This window comes from Hyperolius riggenbachi, chromosome 11 (assembly GCF_040937935.1).
Source record: "Hyperolius riggenbachi isolate aHypRig1 chromosome 11, aHypRig1.pri, whole genome shotgun sequence".
Taxonomy (NCBI): domain Eukaryota; kingdom Metazoa; phylum Chordata; class Amphibia; order Anura; family Hyperoliidae; genus Hyperolius; species Hyperolius riggenbachi.
In genome coordinates, this window is record NC_090656.1 from 2,037,875 (window position 1) to 2,055,932 (window position 18,058).

Genomic DNA, 18,058 nt, shown 5'->3' on the forward strand with positions numbered 1-18,058 from the left:
TGTATATATGGCTTGGTAATCATTTGTGTAGCCTTTACAGACTTACAACATTATATCTATGTAAACTATTGCTTTCTGATTGGTGCCCACAAAACGCATTGATGTAGGTCATGATCTTCCTGTTGATGAGATTGGGGAACGTGCCTTGCCTGTGGCACCAATAGAAATGGCCAGAAACAGCCCTGAACTCTGACTCCAGTCCTGGAGGGCCGGATCCATGCCAGGGTTTAGGATGGACAGAGAAATAGAGAAGTGGGATCTACTTGATAAACCACAACTTTCCTGCTTCAGTCCCATCAGTGAGCTGTGTGAAAATGTGTGAGGAGCTCGGCCCCCGAGGACTGGAGCTGGACAGCCCTGAGGGATTGATAAAGTAATGGAATCAAATATTTATGTACAATTAATAACCTCAACAGAATTGGTGGCTTTTAGAATTGTACTGTAGTGAGACGGAAATGTCAGGCAATTTAAGCAAGGCAAGCTCTACTTACCCAGGGCTTCCTCCAGCCCCTTACAGCCGATATGCCCCTCCCAGTCTCAGGCCTGGAGTCCCCGCCAGTGCAGAGGCCCAACACGTGAGGTTGTCCTCTACTACCCCTGCGCAGAACACTCTAGCCCATGTGCGGGTGATGGGCAGCAGTGCAGGCGCAGTAGAGGATGACTTTGAGGTCGGTGTCTGCACCGGCGGGGACCCCGAGCCGGTGGGAGGGAGCGGAGCTGCAGCGAGGGACATATCGGCTGCAAGGGGCTGGAAGAAGCCCGGGTAAGTAGATGTGTGTCTAGCTTCAGTTGCCTGACATTTCCTTTAATGTAAACGTCTAAGTAGTTGAAGTACTGTAGTTGAATTAAATATGAGTGTAATAATTGTACAGTATTAGAATAGTCAGCAAGGCCAAATACTAGGTTATTAGTGACATAAAAGAGCAAGATAACTATGTTATTAGTGATACAGAGGAGCAAAGTACTAGGTTATTAGTGATATAGAAGAGCAAAAAAACTAGGTTATTAGTGACATAGACAATCAAATTACTAGAGTATTAGTCATATAGAAGACCGAGATACCAGATTAGTGATATAGAAGAGCAAAAAACTAGATTATTAGTGATATAGAAGAGCAAGATACTAGGTTATTAGTGATATAGAAGAGCAAGATACTAGGTTATTAGTGATATAGAAGAGCAAGATACTAGGTTATTAGTGATATAGAAGAGCAAGATACTAGGTTATTAGTGATATAGAAGAGCAAGATACTAGGTTATTAGTGATATAGAAGAGCAAGATACTAGGTTATTAGTGATATAGAAGAGCAAGATACTAGGTTATTAGTGATATAGAAGAGCAAGATACTAGGTTATTAGTGATATAGAAGAGCAAGATACTAGGTTATTAGTGATATAGAAGAGCAAAAATACTAGAGTATTAGTGATCTAGAAGAGCAAGATACCAGATTAGTGATATAGAAGAGCAAGATACTAGATTATTAGTGATATAGAAGAGCAAGATACCAGATTAGTGATATAGAAGAGCAAGATACTAGAGTATTAGTGATATAGAAGAGCAAGATACTAGATTATTAGTGATATAGAAGAGCAAGATACCAGATTAGTGATATAGAAGAGCAAGATACTAGAGTATTAGTGATATAGAAGAGCAAGATACTAGATTATTAGTGATATAGACAATCAACATACTAGAGTATTAGTGATATAGAAGACCAAGATACCAGATTAGTGATATAGAAGAGCAAAAAAACTAGATTATTAGTGATATAGAAGAGCAAAATACTAGAGTATTAGTGATCTAGAAGAGCAAGATACTAGGTTATTAGTGATATAGAAGAGCAAGATACTAGGTTATTAGTGATATAGAAGAGCAAGATACTAGATTATTAGTGATATAGAAGAGCAAGATACCAGATTAGTGATATAGAAGAGCAAAAAACTAGATTATTAGTGATATAGAAGAGCAATATACTAGATTATTAGTGATATAGAAGAGCAAGATACCAGATTAGTGATCTAGAAGAGCAAAAAACTAGATTATTAGTGATATAGAAGAGCAATATACTAGGTTATTAGTGATATAGAAGAGCGAGATACTAGGTTATTAGTGATATAGAAGAGCAAGATACTAGATTAGTGATATAGAAGAGCAAAAATACTAGATTATTAGTGATGTAAAAGAGCAAAATACTAAGATATTAATGATGTCACAGAACAAAATGCTAGGAATCAGTGAAGTAGAGCAGTGTTTCTCAACATTTTATTGGTAAGTACCCCTTTTAAAAACCTGTACTCACCAGGTACCCCCTAGCATAGTAAACATTATCACACGTACCCCTTGAAAAAATATATTTACTCGTAGTACATGATAATTGGTTCTGAACAATTTCCAAGCTTCTTCTATTGCTTTTACTTAGCTAAAACACTAATCTGGTGTTGATTAAATAAAATTGATCGTTTTCTAAATCTCTAAATTTGTTATTCTTGGTTGTGTGTATCAAGCTCGAGTACCCCCTGGAACCATCAGAAGTCCCCCCTGGGGTACGCGTACCACACGTTGAGAACCTGGGATGTAGAAGAACTAAATACTAGGATATTCGTAATGTAGAAAAGCAACATACTGGTACTTCATGAAGAGCAGAATACTAAGATATTACAGTATAGAAGAGCAAAGTACAAGGATGTTTGATGTAGAGAGCAGCATATTAGAATATTCAGGTGCTGGATCTATCCCAAAGAGAGATACTGGAGTGGGAATAATGTAGCCGGGCAGAATACTCAGCTGGTAGAGTCCTTTTCCATTTGCTGTGATCCGCTCAGAGAAGCGGATCATTCACATTTTTCCACATGCAACAGCATCCATACTCAAGCATTAGTGATTTACAAATTTCCAGATTTATAGTGGAGTATATACTGTACGTTTTTTGGGGGGTATTAATGTTCTAGCAAAGCAGAATACTCAGGTATGAGTAATAGCATAGAGGAGTATATTCAGCTAGTAGCAATACAGGATACAAGCGCACACTAGTATTAGCAGTAGAGCGTGATCTTGCTCTTGCTGGTGCACTAAAGTCACTTAAAATATACAAAACAGTCTCAAGGTTATAGGTTTTTTTTTTTAGGAACAGCAAAAAGTCCTTTATTCTTCAGTAATACAAATTCTTCTCGATTTCAGTCGTGAAATGTAGCTAGTTCATGCAAAGATCCACTATACAGAACAAAAACTGCCTGACACGTGTTTCGCGGCCAAAAGCTGCTTCCTCGGAGGCACACACTTGTGTAGATATCAGGAAGACTCAAGGTTAAAAGACCCCAATCTGGAGTGCTGAGTGTCTAACACATTCTGCAGAAGAATCCTGCGTGATTTGTTTGGTGATGGCGAACAGCATGTGCATAAGTGTTGGGGTGTAACTATACTAGAGTATTTTATCCTAGGATATCTCGACACACTAATGTCACTGCCACCTCTTTATTCCACAGATGGTGAAGGAGCATCTGGTGGGACAGGCCATCATCGGGAAGCAGACAGGAAAGGAGAAGATCATGATGGTGGACGTCATCTGTGAATTCATAGCACCGCTTCTAGACCTGTCCAGGAAGATGCTGCATTTCTATGTGGAGAAGGTGATGTCACATCTCCTGTCCCACCTTTCCTTGTCATTCTCGTGCATCTCGCCATACGTTAGAATCATTTTCCTTCTGTGTGTCTTTTCCAGCGACCAGATGAGGAACTGAAAGAAAACTATGAAATGGTGAAGCTGAAGAACATTTCATTGTTGCCACTAAGCATATTTGTTTCGGTGAAGCATCCATTCTCTGTGTGCCATGCTGACACCCTCCAGACTGCGGACTTACAGGTACAGCCATGAGCGCTCCCTGTAGACCTCTGATGTTTGGGAATAGCTGTATCCTGATAATGTTCTGGGGTTCCATCCTGGTTCTTATTCCTTAGCAATAGTGTGATTAATTCTCTGCCATTAGATGCCATCCCATAAACATGGTCTGAACTCTCCATCTCCCCTGCAGAGTCCTCTCCAGCTCCAGACCGGTGAGGAACAAGAATTGGCCATCAGATTCGACCCAACTTACATCACTGATCTGCAGAGCCGGGTTCTAGATGAGGTTCTGTCCATCCAATACGCAGAACATCCACACACAGATTCCATTGCCCTGCAGGCCGAGGTACACTTTCCCAATCTCCATTTTCCAACCACACACATCCACTTTGGCTGCGTCCTCAATGATACAGAAAGTACACAAGAGTTGGAGGTGGCCAACTGCAGCCCATTGCCTGTACAATACCGCTGGACCTTTGTGACTGACAACTGGGAGAGCCACATTAGGTGGGTGAATAGGTCTGTCTGTAAAACGATTATTCACCACATTGAAGCATCTTCTGTCCTTCTACATACACGTTCTCTATATTGACCCAAGTCTGCAGTATCACGAGCTCCTGGTGTTGTTTGCTTTGCTCAGGTTTGATGGCAGAGCCCACAAGATTGGTGGCCTTGGAAAAGTCAATAATGTATCATTAAGAACTCAAGTAGAAGCAGCAGATGAGGCTGGAGAAGACCATCGGTGAGTGTTGCTCTCTGAATAAGGTCTACAGTGTAAAGAATAGCCACACCTGGATCACAAGTGCTCAGTAACGTTGTACATACCTTCACAGGCAGAATGTCTCCGATATTCCTGAAGAACCAAAGCCTGAGAACAGCTCCTCTTCCCAGGACCATCCACTGGAGTCTATGCCAAGGGCAAAGGTATAGTGACTATTATGGAGAGTCTGTAGCAGCTAAATACTCCTTCTCAAAGCCTATCACTGGTGTCCTTCAAAATACTATATATATCTAGGTTGTCTTATATTTCTAGGGCCAGATATTGGAGCCTCCTATGCATCCACTGCATAGGAGGCATGTCAATAGCCACGATTAGTGGCTGTAAGTGTACCACGGCCTCCACGATCTGCAAACAAAGCTATGCAAACTGTGACTACCTGAAGTGCCCGTTATTTGTAGCTACAGTTTGCATAGAAGGCAACTACCACACCCAAATGACAACTAATAACAACTAATCATGGCTATTAACAATGCCACGGGGGGTTAGGGTTAGGCAGTGCCAGGGAAGGTCCTTAGAGTTAGGCAGTGCCGGGGAGGGTCCTTAGAGTTAGGCAGTGCCGGGGAGGGTCCTTAGAGTTAGGCAGTGCCAGGGAGGGTCCTTAGAGTTAGGCAGTGCCGGGGAGGGTCCTTAGAGTTAGGCAGTGCCGGGGAGGGTCCTTAGAGTTAGGCAGTGCCGGGGAAGGTCCTTAGAGTTAGGCAGTGCCAGGGAGGGTCTTTAGAGTTAGGCAGTGCCGGGGAGGGTCCTTAGAGTTAGGCAGTGCCGGGGAGGGTCCTTAGAGTTAGGCAGTGCCGGGGAAGGTCCTTAGAGTTAGGCAGTGCCAGGGAGGGTCTTTAGAGTTAGGCAGTGCCGGGGAGGGTCCTTAGAGTTAGGCAGTGCCGGGGAGGGTCCTTAGAGTTAGGCAGTGCCGGGGAAGGTCCTTAGAGTTAGGCAGTGCTGGGGAAGGTCCTTAGAGTTAGGCAGTGGCGGGGAGGGTCCTTAGAGTTAGGCAGTGCCGGGGAGGGTCCTTAGAGTTAGGCAGTGCCGGGGAGGGTCCTTAGAGTTAGGCAGTGCCGGGGAGGGTCCTTAGAGTTAGGCAGTGCCGGGGAAGGTCCTTAGAGTTAGGCAGTGCTGGGGAAGGTCCTTAGAGTTAGGCAGTGGCGGGGAGGGTCCTTAGAGTTAGGCAGTGCCGGGGAGGGTCCTTAGAGTTAGGCAGTGCCGGGGAAGGTCCTTAGAGTTAGGCAGTGCCAGGGAGGGTCTTTAGAGTTAGGCAGTGCCGGGGAGGGTCCTTAGAGTTAGGCAGTGCCGGGGAGGGTCCTTAGAGTTAGGCAGTGCCGGGGAAGGTCCTTAGAGTTAGGCAGTGCTGGGGAAGGTCCTTAGAGTTAGGCAGTGGCGGGGAGGGTCCTTAGAGTTAGGCAGTGCCGGGGAGGGTCCTTAGAGTTAGGCAGTGCCGGGGAAGGTCCTTAGAGTTAGGCAGTGCCGGGGAGGGTCCTTAGAGTTAGGCAGTGCTGGGGAGGGTCCTTAGAGTTAGGCAGTGCCGGGGAGGGTCCTTAGAGTTAGGCAGTGCCAGGGAAGGTCCTTAGAGTTAGGCAGTGCCAGGGAGGGTCTTTAGAGTTAGGCAGTGCCGGGGAAGGTCCTTAGAGTTAGGCAGTGCTGGGGAAGGTCCTTAGAGTTAGGCAGTGCCGGGGAAGGTCCTTAGAGTTAGGCAGTGCCGGGGAGGGTCCTTAGAGTTAGGCAGTGCCGGGGAGGGTCCTTAGAGTTAGGCAGTGCCGGGGAGGGTCCTTAGAGTTAGGCAGTGTCAAGGGGGGATTCTTAGGGCTAGGCATCACCGGGGGAGCTTTGTTTCCAAGGAAGTCACAAAGTTATAAATAGTGCTGTCATCATCCCCAAATTTGCAGCATATCTATTCAGCATAGCCTGTCCAGTACATTGTCAAGAACAGGGGTCCCCAAACGTTTTGGGTCTAGGGCCGGGTCAATATACTTCAGACTGCTGGGGGGCCGGAGTATACATAAAATGATGTCTTTGCGGGCCAGACAGTGAAGCATACCCAGGTGACAACCTGCAGTGGACAGCAGTGTCACCGGATGTGGAATGTGATTGGAAACCAGCGAATTACTGTTTTCTGGCTTCCATGTGGATGGGTGGTGCCAGCACTGCTATTCTATATGCGGGCCGCCGATATTTAAAGATGTAGCTGCATCTATAAGTAATACATTGTGTGTGGGGGGGGGGGGCAGTAAAAAATCCTCAGGGGGCCACATTCGGCCCGTGGGCCTTAGTTTGAGGACCACTGGTCAAGAGGGTTGTTGATCAGACTTTTTGGCTGAAGTAGTGTCTGGATCACACACCTGAAACAAGCATGCAGCTAATCCAGTCAGGCTTCAGTCAGAACATCTGATCTGCATGCTTGTTCAGGGGCTATTTGCTAAGAATATTAAAAACAGGCTCAGCAGGACTGCCAGGCAACTGGTATTGTTTAAAAGGAAATGAATATGGCAGCCTCTATATACTTCTCGGTTCTGGCGTCATTTAAGGGTGGTGGTGGGAGAACAGGTGGTTAGGACTGGAGAGAAATTCAGTTTAGGCACCAGAACAGGAGGCTAGCATTGGGCATAGTTTTGGTTGCGTACTTGAGCCTCGTACAGGACTATTTTTTACAGGGATTGGGACTTGGTCCCGAGGGCGACGGTTCACTGCCGTACAGTTCAGTATTGTACTTTGTTAGCAACGAGTTCTGTTGCTATGGAAAGGGGGTGGTGGCACAACGGTGCGGCACATAACAGAGTGGGAGGGATGAGGAGGAGAGCAATAGCCTCAGTTTGCTCTCAGAAGAAGTCATCTGGAAGGCCAGAGCTCTACCTGACACATCGGGGCTACCGTACACACTCTAGATTCCTGGCTGAGGTGGTCCCAACCAGCTGACAACCATGTATTGTGTGTCAGAGCTTTGTAAGGTAGAAAACATTAATATTGTCCCAGTGGGGCTGCAGACTCTAACTGTTGGCTTCTGTCTACAATTGTCCACTGAAATGAACAAATCGTTATTGGCCAGGTCGGGAGGTCGGAGTTGGGTTAGTGGTTAGATGATGGTAATCTATCAGTTCAGGCAGAACAGATTATTCTCTTGCCACCAGTTGTTGTTAGTGAAATGATGGTCAGCCTCTGCACTACTCTTGGTGAGAACTTTGTCCATTCATGGTGACTGACACTCTTCTCCTCATCACAGAACCTCTCGTCTGAAGCTGCAGATGATGACACAGAAGACTCTGCGCTGACTGGAGTGGAGGAGGTGAGAACTGAGAGAAAAGTACTGTAGTCTGCCACCAGGGAGTCACAGCATGAAGTCATGCCAATAAGCTCCACAACACTCAGGGGTGTAACTATGAATCATGGGATCCACAGAAGATCTTTCATGGCCTCTCCCACATTCACTCCGACCCCTATCATGCTTTACACACCTTTCCTCCGTGGTGACTTCCATGGCTAGGAGGCCCATCTGCCAGGCCTCATATAAAGACCGACTTTACCCACCAGTAAAAAAATGAGACCAGAACAATATCTTCTGGATGGAGGCCTAGGGCTTGTACACACGCTAACCGGCTCACAGCTGAGTTGGGGCCGCCGCTTGCTGGGGCAGTGAAAAAAAAGTGTAAAACCGTCCTGAAGAATCAGGCAGAATATGCCCTAGCATGGCTTATACCCGGGTGCATGGCTTATACCCGGGTGCATGGCACGGCTTATACCCTGGTGCATGGCTTATACCCGGGTGCATGGCACGGCTTATACCCTGGTGCATGGCTTATACCCTGGTGCATGGCATGGCTTATACCCTGGTGCATGGCATGGCTTATACCCGGGTGCATGGCATGGCTTATACCCTGGTGCATGGCATGGCTTATACCCTGGTGCATGGCATGGCTTATACCCTGGTGCATGGCTTATACCCTGGTGCATGGCTTATACCCGGGTGCATGGCATGGCTTATACCCTGGTGCATGGCTTATACCCTGGTGCATGGCTTATACCCTGGTGCATGGCTTATACCCTGGTGCATGGCATGGCTTATACCCTGGTGCATGGCTTATACCCTGGTGCATGGCATGGCTTATACCCTGGTGCATGGCATGGCTTATACCCGGGTGCATGGCATGGCTTATACCCGGGTGCATGGCATGGCTTATACCCTGGTGCATGGCTTATACCCGGGTGCATGGCATGGCTTATACCCTGGTGCATGGCTTATACCCGGGTGCATGGCTTATACCCGGGTGCATGGCATGGCTTATACCCTGGTGCATGGCATGGCTTATACCCTGGTGCATGGCACGGCTTATACCCGGGTGCATGGCACGGCTTATACCCTGGTGCATGGCATGGCTTATACCCGGGTGCATGGCTTACATCCGGGTGCATGGCATGGCTTATACCCTGGTGCATGGCATGGCTTATGCCCTGGTGCATGGCACGGCTTATACCCGGGTGCATGGCATGGCTTATACCCGGGTGCATGGCTTATACCCTGGTGCATGGCTTATACCCTGGTGCATGGCATGGCTTATACCCTGGTGCATGGCTTATACCCGGGTGCATGGCATGGCTTATACCCGGGTGCATGGCATGGCTTATACCCTGGTGCATGCCTTATACCCTGGTGCATGGCATGGCTTATACCCTGGTGCATGGCATGGCTTATACCCTGGTGCATGGCTTATACCCTGGTGCATGGCTTATACCCTGGTGCATGCCTTATACCCTGGTGCATGGCATGGCTTATACCCTGGTGCATGGCTTATACCCGGGTGCATGGCATGGCTTATACCCTGGTGCATGGCATGGCTTATACCCTGGTGCATGGCATGGCTTATACCCTGGTGCATGGCTTATACCCTGGTGCATGGCTTATACCCGGGTGCATGGCTTATACCCTGGTGCATGGCTTATACCCTGGTGCATGGCATGGCTTATACCCTGGTGCATGGCTTATACCCGGGTGCATGGCATGGCTCATACCCTGGTGCATGGCATGGCTTATACCCTGGTGCATGGCTTATACCCGGGTGCATGGCATGGCTTATACCCTGGTGCCCTGGTGCATGGCTTATACCCTGGTGCATGGCTTATACCCTGGTGCATGGCATGGCTTATACCCGGGTGCATGGCATGGCTTATACCCTGGTGCATGGCATGACTTATACCCGGGTGCATGGCATGACTTATACCCGGGTGCATGGCATGACTTATACCCGGGTGCATGGCATGGCTTATACCCTAGCTTATTTTACACAGATTCCGTTCTATTAGGTATAATGACAAAAAAGGGTGCAGAAATTAGCAGTCAAGTAGTGAAAAATTGACAAACATGACAAGGTCTCAACACTTCAGAAAAGTGACAAAATGAGGCATATGGATAAAGGAAAGACAGGAATACGTAGGAAACATGGTGAAAATAACAAAGAAAAACAAGGTATAGATGTGAGCAGCCTTGTAGAGAAAAGACAGCTGCTCCCCAATGATATGATAATGAGAACCTGGTCACGTTATCCACGTTATGCTAAACATAGGCATGGAAATCTGTCACCAACTATAAGTAGAAATGCAGGGGTGTGCGCAGGAAGGTGAGCTGGAGTCACACAGCAGATGGTATCCGCAGCTCTCACTCCATTGGTGGTGCAGGGAAGCCTTCTCCCGCATTGTAGGATTTAACCTCTCGAGGACCGCAGTCTTAGTTCCCCCTAGTGACCAGGCCACCTTTCGCTAATAGGCCACTGCAGCTTTCAGGCCTCACTGCAGGGCCGTACAACTCAGCACACAAGTGATTCCCTCCCCCGTTTCTGCCCACCAACAGAGCTTTCCTTTTTTCTTTTTTTTTTTTTTTTTACATTCCAAACGTTTTATTTGTTTTTGTAAAAAGCAAGGAACAGTAAGGCTGCATTTCCACGTGTGCGGTGGGAATCGTCGCGGGAAAAATTCGCATGCGGGTCTATGCAAATTTTATGCCAATTTTCATGCGAATTCACATGGATGACGATGTATGCGAATTTAACCATGGCAGTGCTGGTGTGATTTTCCATTGTTTCTGTGCGAATTCGCATGAAAATTTGCATACCCAAACCGCATGCGAATTTCCTATTAAATACATTGTATGCGATCTGCATAGCGGTATGCGAATTCTGATGGCTCTGCCATGCGAATTTTTTCTGCACAGAAAAAATGCAAAAGAATCCTGACAAGTGGAAATAGTCCCATTCACTTGTATTGCTATGAAAATTCGCGATAGTGGAAATGGGCCCTTAAACAGACATTTCAAACACCAACAGAACTTTCTGATTGCTCCCGCAATGTTTATGTACTTTAAAAAAAAATATTTGTTTATTTTTTAATAAATTTCTCTCTTTTTTTGGATTATTTTTTTTAACGATTCCTCCCTCCCTCCCTCCCCTCGCCAGCCAATCAGCATGATCGGCATGACCGGATTTAGGACAAGGCCACCTTGCACCACAGGAGCAGGGGCACCAAAGCTGCAGGCTAAACTGTCAAGCTTGCAAATGCTGCAATGCAGGGAGATCAGGCGAGTGCCTGACTGTGGTACTCTGCTGACTGTGCAGCAGCCATCTTGCTCTCTGTGCACATTTGCAATTGTGGCCGGCGGCTATGGACTTGGGCAGCATTGGAGGTGAAAGGAAGAGGAAGCGGATAAATGTATCACTGATTGCTGCTCTGGTGTGAAGCGAGCTGACTACCTATACTGAAAGGGAAGGGGCGGGGGGGAAAGTAGATGATTGAGGGAATCATCAGGCTACCTATACTAGAGGGGGGAGGGGTCATCTCGCTACCTATACTGAAGGGGGCGGGCTGGTGACAGTGGCCTTGGGCGGTGAAGAGTACAAATCCGACCCTGGTGATCGGCTATCGTAGGCTTCAGCCTATGACAGCGGATCACTTTTCTGCTGACCCCAGTACAGCGCTGCCGTAGATCGCAGTGCTGTACATAGTAAATAGACGGCGGTTTCGTTGTCTAACAGTCTCCTAGCGGTGATCACCACTGGGAGGCTGATGACAGAGCGGAGCTCCTTAATTCATGTGGAGACGCGTGCGCATTGGCACGCACAATTGCCTGCAAAACCCCGCCTCAGGACTTCATGCCGATCAGCGTGGAGTGGTCCTGCGGCTGCCGCACTGCTCACGCCAATCGGTGTGGAGCAGTCGTTAAAGCTAATGGGAATCCATATTTAAATTTCAAAAGTCAGATACTCACCTAAGGAGAGGGAAGGCTCGGGTCCTTCCCTCTTCTCTGCTGGTGCCCTCTGCGCTGCGCTGGCTCCCCCGCCGCGGGGACTTCGGAAGTCTTCGTGAGCTGAGTCCTCCCAAAGAAAGGCAGCTCCATACTGCGCACGTGCGCGAGTGCGTCATAGAGGGCGCTCGTGCGTGCGCAGTGTAGAGTGGCCCGTCTTCGGGAGCACTCGGCCTCTGAAACATTTCCGAAGCCTCCCTTCGGCGGGGAAACAGCGGCATTTGACAGATACGGTCGAATACCGCTACGGGGGAGCCAGCGCAACAGCGGGGACCAGGAGAGGAAAGGGAAAGCTCTATGGGACCCAGAGCCTCCCTCTCCTTAGGTGAGTATCTGACTTTTTTATTTAAATTTCGGTTCCCATTCACTTTAAAGAGACTCCGTAACAAAAATTGCATCCTGTTTTTTATCATCCTACAAGTTCCAAAAGCTATTCTAATGTGTTCTGGCTAACTGCAGCACTTTGTACTATCACAGTCTCTGTAATAAATCAACTTATCTCTCTCTTGTCAGACTTGTCAGGCTGTGTCTGGAAGGCTGCCAAGTTCTTCAGTGTTGTGGTTCTGCTATGAACTCCCCCTTCCAGGCCCCTCTCTGCACACTGCCTGTGTGTTATTTAGATTAGAGCAGCTTCTCTCTTATCTTTTACAAGCTGGATAAATCGTCCTCTGAGCTGGCTGGGCTTTCACATACTGAGGAATTACAGACAAGGGCAAAGCTGTTTGCAGGAAGAAAAGAGCAGCCTGAAACTTCAGTGCATGAGAGAGATGCAGGGGGAAAGAAACACACAAATGATCTCTTGAGATTCAAAAGGAATGCTGTATACAGCCTGCTTGTGTATGGATGTATTTTCTATGTGTGGACATACTGTACATCAACCTACTTCCTGTTTTGGTGGCCATTTTGTTTGTTTATAAACAAACTTTTTAAAACTGTTTTAACCACTTTTAATGCGGCGGGGAGCGGCAAAATTGTGACAGAGGGGAATAGGAGATGTCCCCTAACACACTGGTATGTTTACTTTTGTGTGATTTTAACAATACAGATTCTCTTTAAGGAGTTAATATCAATTCATGAAAGCACTGCTGAATGGGGGGTAAGACTTTGCAGGGCTAGATTACCTTATTTTGTGAAGTATTTTATTGTTCCTTTTCTCTGGGTCCCTCCTGCACCCCTGGACAGTGATTTTTCTTTCCTCAGCCTCCTGGGAGTTACCTCCAGTTACAACAAGCAATTTGTTATTATTATTTAGTATTTATATGGCAACAACATCTACCGCACTGTACAAGGCATGTATTCCTGTCCCTAAACTGTTTCTCAGAGACGTTTACAATCTGATCCCTACCACAGTCCTATGTCTATCATAGTATAGGGCCAATTCATGATAATGAATGTGGGAGGAAACCGGAGTGCTTGGAGGAAACCCATGCAGGCACAGGGAAAACCTACAAACTCCTTGGAGGAAGTGCCCTGGATTTGACCCAACACTGCAAGATAAGAGTGCTATGCACTACGTCACCGTGCGATTCTGAACATAAGCACATTCCTAACTGTGCCAAAGAGCTGCTTGTAGTATTCCGGGAGCGCTCGCGCTGCGATTCTTGTTCCCAGAATAACAATCCCAAACACACTTGGTGAAAAAAACCTGCATTCGCTAAGCACCAGCAATTGTGATTTTTTTTTTTTTTTAGCTATTTTCGGGGTTCATACATGTTAATCAATTGTGAATTGATTTTTAATGATTTTAAAATCAGTGTTTCATCCCGCTTTAATTGATCTTTCTCCTTCCCCGTTACCTTTTGTCCATGCGTTCATTCACTTAGTTACATTAGGAGGCAGGCTTGATAATAACAGCATACAGATGTAAAAGGTAGGGCATTTTTTTTGCATAGGGAGTATAGAAATGAGTTTGCCTCTTCCTACATGTATTATAACATTACTCATATTTCCCAAAGCCAAAGAGCAAAAGACTCAGTTGTGAACAGTTAGCCTGTATAGAATTTATACTTCAGCCAGCCCAAACAATTGTAATTGTTTTTGACCAGTAGTCTGCTAACAACCAATGACAGTTTATAGAAATGCATCCTAGACAAGCTCTATGTACTGTCCTATGAGAAGGGGAGGGGGAAGCAGACCGCTGGAGGGCGGCGAGGGACTCAGACAAGCTTGTGCGGCTGGAAGAAGCCCCGGGTAAGTATCAAATCTTTAGTTAATTTTATCTCTGGTACACTTAACCTTCCCAGCGTTCAATTTCCCCAGGATTTCTGTGCAAACAGTGATAAAATTTATTTTTAAAACTTTTTTTTTCCTGTAACTTGCCAAAATGTGTCAAGCAAGGGTCTAGTATACAGTGCAGGAGAGTATTGATGTGTATGCATGTTTATACTGTTCACAGCATGTTTTTTTGAACGGACATTTCTGTCCATACCGCTAGGAGGGTTAAAGGATACCCGAACTGAAATGTGACATAATGAGATAGACATGTGTATGTACAGTGCCAAGCACACAAATAACTATGCTGTGTTCCTTTTTTTCTTTCTCTGTCTGAAAGAGTAAAAATATCAGGTATGTAAGTGGCTGACTCAGTCATGACTCAGACAGGAAGTGACTACAGTGTGACCCTCACTGATAAGAAACTCCCCTTTTTTACCTCTTTCTTGCTCTCAGAAGCCATTTTCTGCTAGGAAAGTGTTTTATAGTTGGAATTTCTTATTAGTGAGGGTCACACTGTAGTCACTTCCTGTCTGAGTCAGGACTGAGTCAGCCACTTACATACCTGATATTTAACTCTTTCAGGCAGAGAAAGAAAAAAAGGAACACAGCATAGTTATTTGTGTGCTAGGCACTGTACATACACATGTTTATCTCATCATGTCACATTTCAGTTTGGGTATCCTTTAAAGGTGACCATACATGATACAACTAAATTAATAGATATTCCAGTTTTCTCAATAAAAATGATTGATTGTATAGACTTCGATCTCATCCAGAGATGCTCTCCAACCTGCTCTCTCCACACCTCCAAATTTCTATGGATGTCCACCGTTTGGCTCCAGGATGTCTCCAGAGCAGCCCCTATTCTATGGAACTCCTTCCCTCCCCTATCTTCATAGCTCCAATCCCACCCATTGCATTGCCACTCCCATAATGTCTCTCACCCCTATAAGCCTGTTTGGCGGAGCCATCCTCTCTTCCCCGTGCCACCACATGGACTCAGTGACTTGTCTGCTATATGTAACCGGGACTACCTGTGTTCTCCTGTCTTCCAGGTCTTTGATATTCTGCCCCAGTTTGGCACCCTGCTGCCTGGAGAAAGCCAGACTGTCTCATTCACATTCTATGGACACTCTGACATTAGCGCAGAGGCCCGGGCCCTGTGTGAGGTATATGGCGGCCCTGTGTATGAAATCAGTCTGCATGGAGAGGCCTCGCTGGTCAGCTACACCCTCACTGCCAGGGACATAGACTGCGGAGTACAGGTAACTGACAGCACCAAGTCTGTGCTCCCCACCCTGACCTCCTGTCACCTCTCAGCTCAGCCTGACCCCCGCTCTCTCCCCTGCAGATGTTTGACCAGATACTGGAAGTGGACATTGTGCTGAAGAACACGGGAAACGTCAGTTTTCCATATACTGCGCTGACTCAAAGCCGGGAGACTCTGAGCACGCTTCCAGGGGAGCCATTCATAGAGCCGATGAGTGTAAGTATGCATTCCTGCCTTCTAACTGGTGCCAGAGGTATCCGATCATCCTGTGCCTGCTCCAGCCTGTGTGTACCCAGAGCGTGTGTGACCTTCACCCTCTGTACCACCAGCGTGTGTGCCCGTCACCCTCTGTACCACCAGCGTGTGTGCCCTTCACCCTCTGTACCACCAGCGTGTGTGACCTTCACCCTCTGTACCACCAGCGTGTGTGCCCTTCTCCCTCTGTACCAAAAGCTTGTGTGCCCTTCACCCTCTGTACCACCAGCGTGTGTGCCCTTCTCCCTCTGTACCACCAGCGTGTGTGCCCTTCACCCTCTGTACCACCAGCGTGTGTGACCTTCACCCTCTGTACCACCAGCGTGTGTGCCCGTCACCCTCTGTACCACCAGCGTGTGTGCCCTTCACCCTCTGTACCACCAGCGTGTGTGACCTTCACCCTCTGTACCACCAGCATGTGTGCCCTTCTCCCTCTGTACCACCAGCGTGTGTGCCCTTCTCCCTCTGTACCACCAGCGTGTGTGACCTTCACCCTCTGTACCACCAGCGTGTGTGCCCTTCACCCTCTGTACCACCAGCGTGTGTGCCCGTCACCCTCTGTACCACCAGCATGTGTGCCCTTCTCCCTCTGTACCACCAGCGTGTGTGCCCTTCTCCCTCTGTACCACCAGCGTGTGTGACCTTCACCCTCTGTACCACCAGCGTGTGTGACCTTCACCCTCTGTACCACCAGCATGTGTGCCCTTCTCCCTCTGTACCACCAGCGTGTGTGCCCTTCTCCCTCTGTACCACCAGCGTGTGTGACCTTCACCCTCTGTACCACCAGCGTGTGTGACCTTCACCCTCTGTACCACCAGCGTGTGTGCCCGTCACCCTCTGTACCACCAGCGTGTGTGCCCTTCACCCTCTGTACCACCAGCGTGTGTGACCTTCACCCTCTGTACCACCAGCATGTGTGCCCTTCTCCCTCTGTACCACCAGCGTGTGTGCCCTTCTCCCTCTGTACCACCAGCGTGTGTGACCTTCACCCTCTGTACCACCAGCGTGTGTGCCCGTCACCCTCTGTACCACCAGCGTGTGTGCCCTTCACCCTCTGTACCACCAGCGTGTGTGACCTTCACCCTCTGTACCACCAGCGTGTGTGCCCTTCACCCTCTGTACCACCAGCGTGTGTGCCCTTCACCCTCTGTACCACCAGCGTGTGTGCCCTTCACCCTCTGTACCACCAGCGTGTGTGACCTTCCCCCTCTGTACCACCAGCGTGTGTGCCCTTCTCCCTCTGTACCACCAGCGTGTGTGACCTTCACCCTCTGTACCACCAGCGTGTGTGCCCGTCACCCTCTGTACCACCAGCGTGTGTGCCCTTCACCCTCTGTACCACCAGCGTGTGTGACCTTCACCCTCTGTACCACCAGCGTGTGTGCCCTTCTCCCTCTGTACCACCAGCGTGTGTGCCCTTCTCCCTCTGTACCAAAAGCGTGTGTGCCCTTCACCCTCTGTACCACCAGCGTGTGTGCCCTTCACCCTCTGTACCACCAGCGTGTGTGACCTTCACCCTCTGTACCACCAGCGTGTGTGCCCTTCACCCTCTGTACCAATAGCGTGTGTGACCTTCACCCTCTGTACCACCAGCGTGTGTGCCCTTCACCCTCTGTACCACCAGCGTGTGCCTTTTACCCTCTGTACCACCAGCGTGTGTGCCCTTCACCCTCTGTACTTTCACCCTCTGTACCACCAGCGTGTGTGCCCTTCACCCTCTGTACCACCAGCTTGTGTGACCTTCACCCTCTGTACCACCAGCGTGTGTGACCTTCACCCTCTGTACCACCAGCGTGTGTGACCTTCACCCTCTGTACCACCAGTGTGTGTGACCTTCCCCCTCTGTACCACTAGCGTATGTGACCTTTTACCCTCTGTACCACCAGCGTGTGTGCCCTTCACCCTCTGTACCACCAGCGTGTGTGCCCTTCACCCTCTGTACCACCAGCGTGTGTGCCCTTCACCCTCTGTGCCACCAGCATGTGTGCCCTTCACCCTCTGTACCACCAGCGTGTGTGCCCTTCACCCTCTGTACCACCAGCGTGTGCCTTTCACCCTCTGTACCACCAGCATGTGTGCCCTTCACCCTCTGTACCACCAGCGTGTGTGCCCTTCACCCTCTGTACCACCAGCGTGTGTGACCTTCACCCTCTGTACCACCAGCGTGTGTGGCATTCACCCTCTGTACCACCAGCGTGTGTGACCTTCACCCTCTGTACCACCAGCGTGTGTGACATTCACCCTCTGTACCACCAGCGTGTGTGCCCTTCACCCTCTGTACCACCAGCGTGTGTGCCCTTCACCCTCTGTACCACCAGCGTGTGTGCCCTTCACCCTCTGTACCACCAGCGTGTGTGCCCTTCACCCTCTGTACCACCAGCGTGTGTGACCTTCACCCTCTGTACCACCAGCGTGTGTGACCTTCACCCT

The 18,058-nt window shown here is 48.3% G+C and overlaps 1 protein-coding gene across 2 annotated transcripts in view; it reads left to right on the forward strand.

The window, feature by feature from the left end:
- Positions 1-18,058, forward strand: part of HYDIN (HYDIN axonemal central pair apparatus protein) — a 606,889-nt gene that overhangs the window by 264,590 nt on the left and 324,241 nt on the right. For both annotated transcript variants that reach the window (XM_068260328.1, XM_068260329.1), the window contains 8 exons: positions 3,483-3,626; positions 3,719-3,859; positions 4,029-4,345; positions 4,479-4,580; positions 4,672-4,762; positions 7,825-7,887; positions 15,159-15,368; positions 15,455-15,589. In XM_068260328.1, the coding sequence (XP_068116429.1) occupies positions 3,483-3,626; positions 3,719-3,859; positions 4,029-4,345; positions 4,479-4,580; positions 4,672-4,762; positions 7,825-7,887; positions 15,159-15,368; positions 15,455-15,589 (1,203 nt within the window). The remainder of the gene's footprint in view (positions 1-3,482; positions 3,627-3,718; positions 3,860-4,028; positions 4,346-4,478; positions 4,581-4,671; positions 4,763-7,824; positions 7,888-15,158; positions 15,369-15,454; positions 15,590-18,058) is intronic.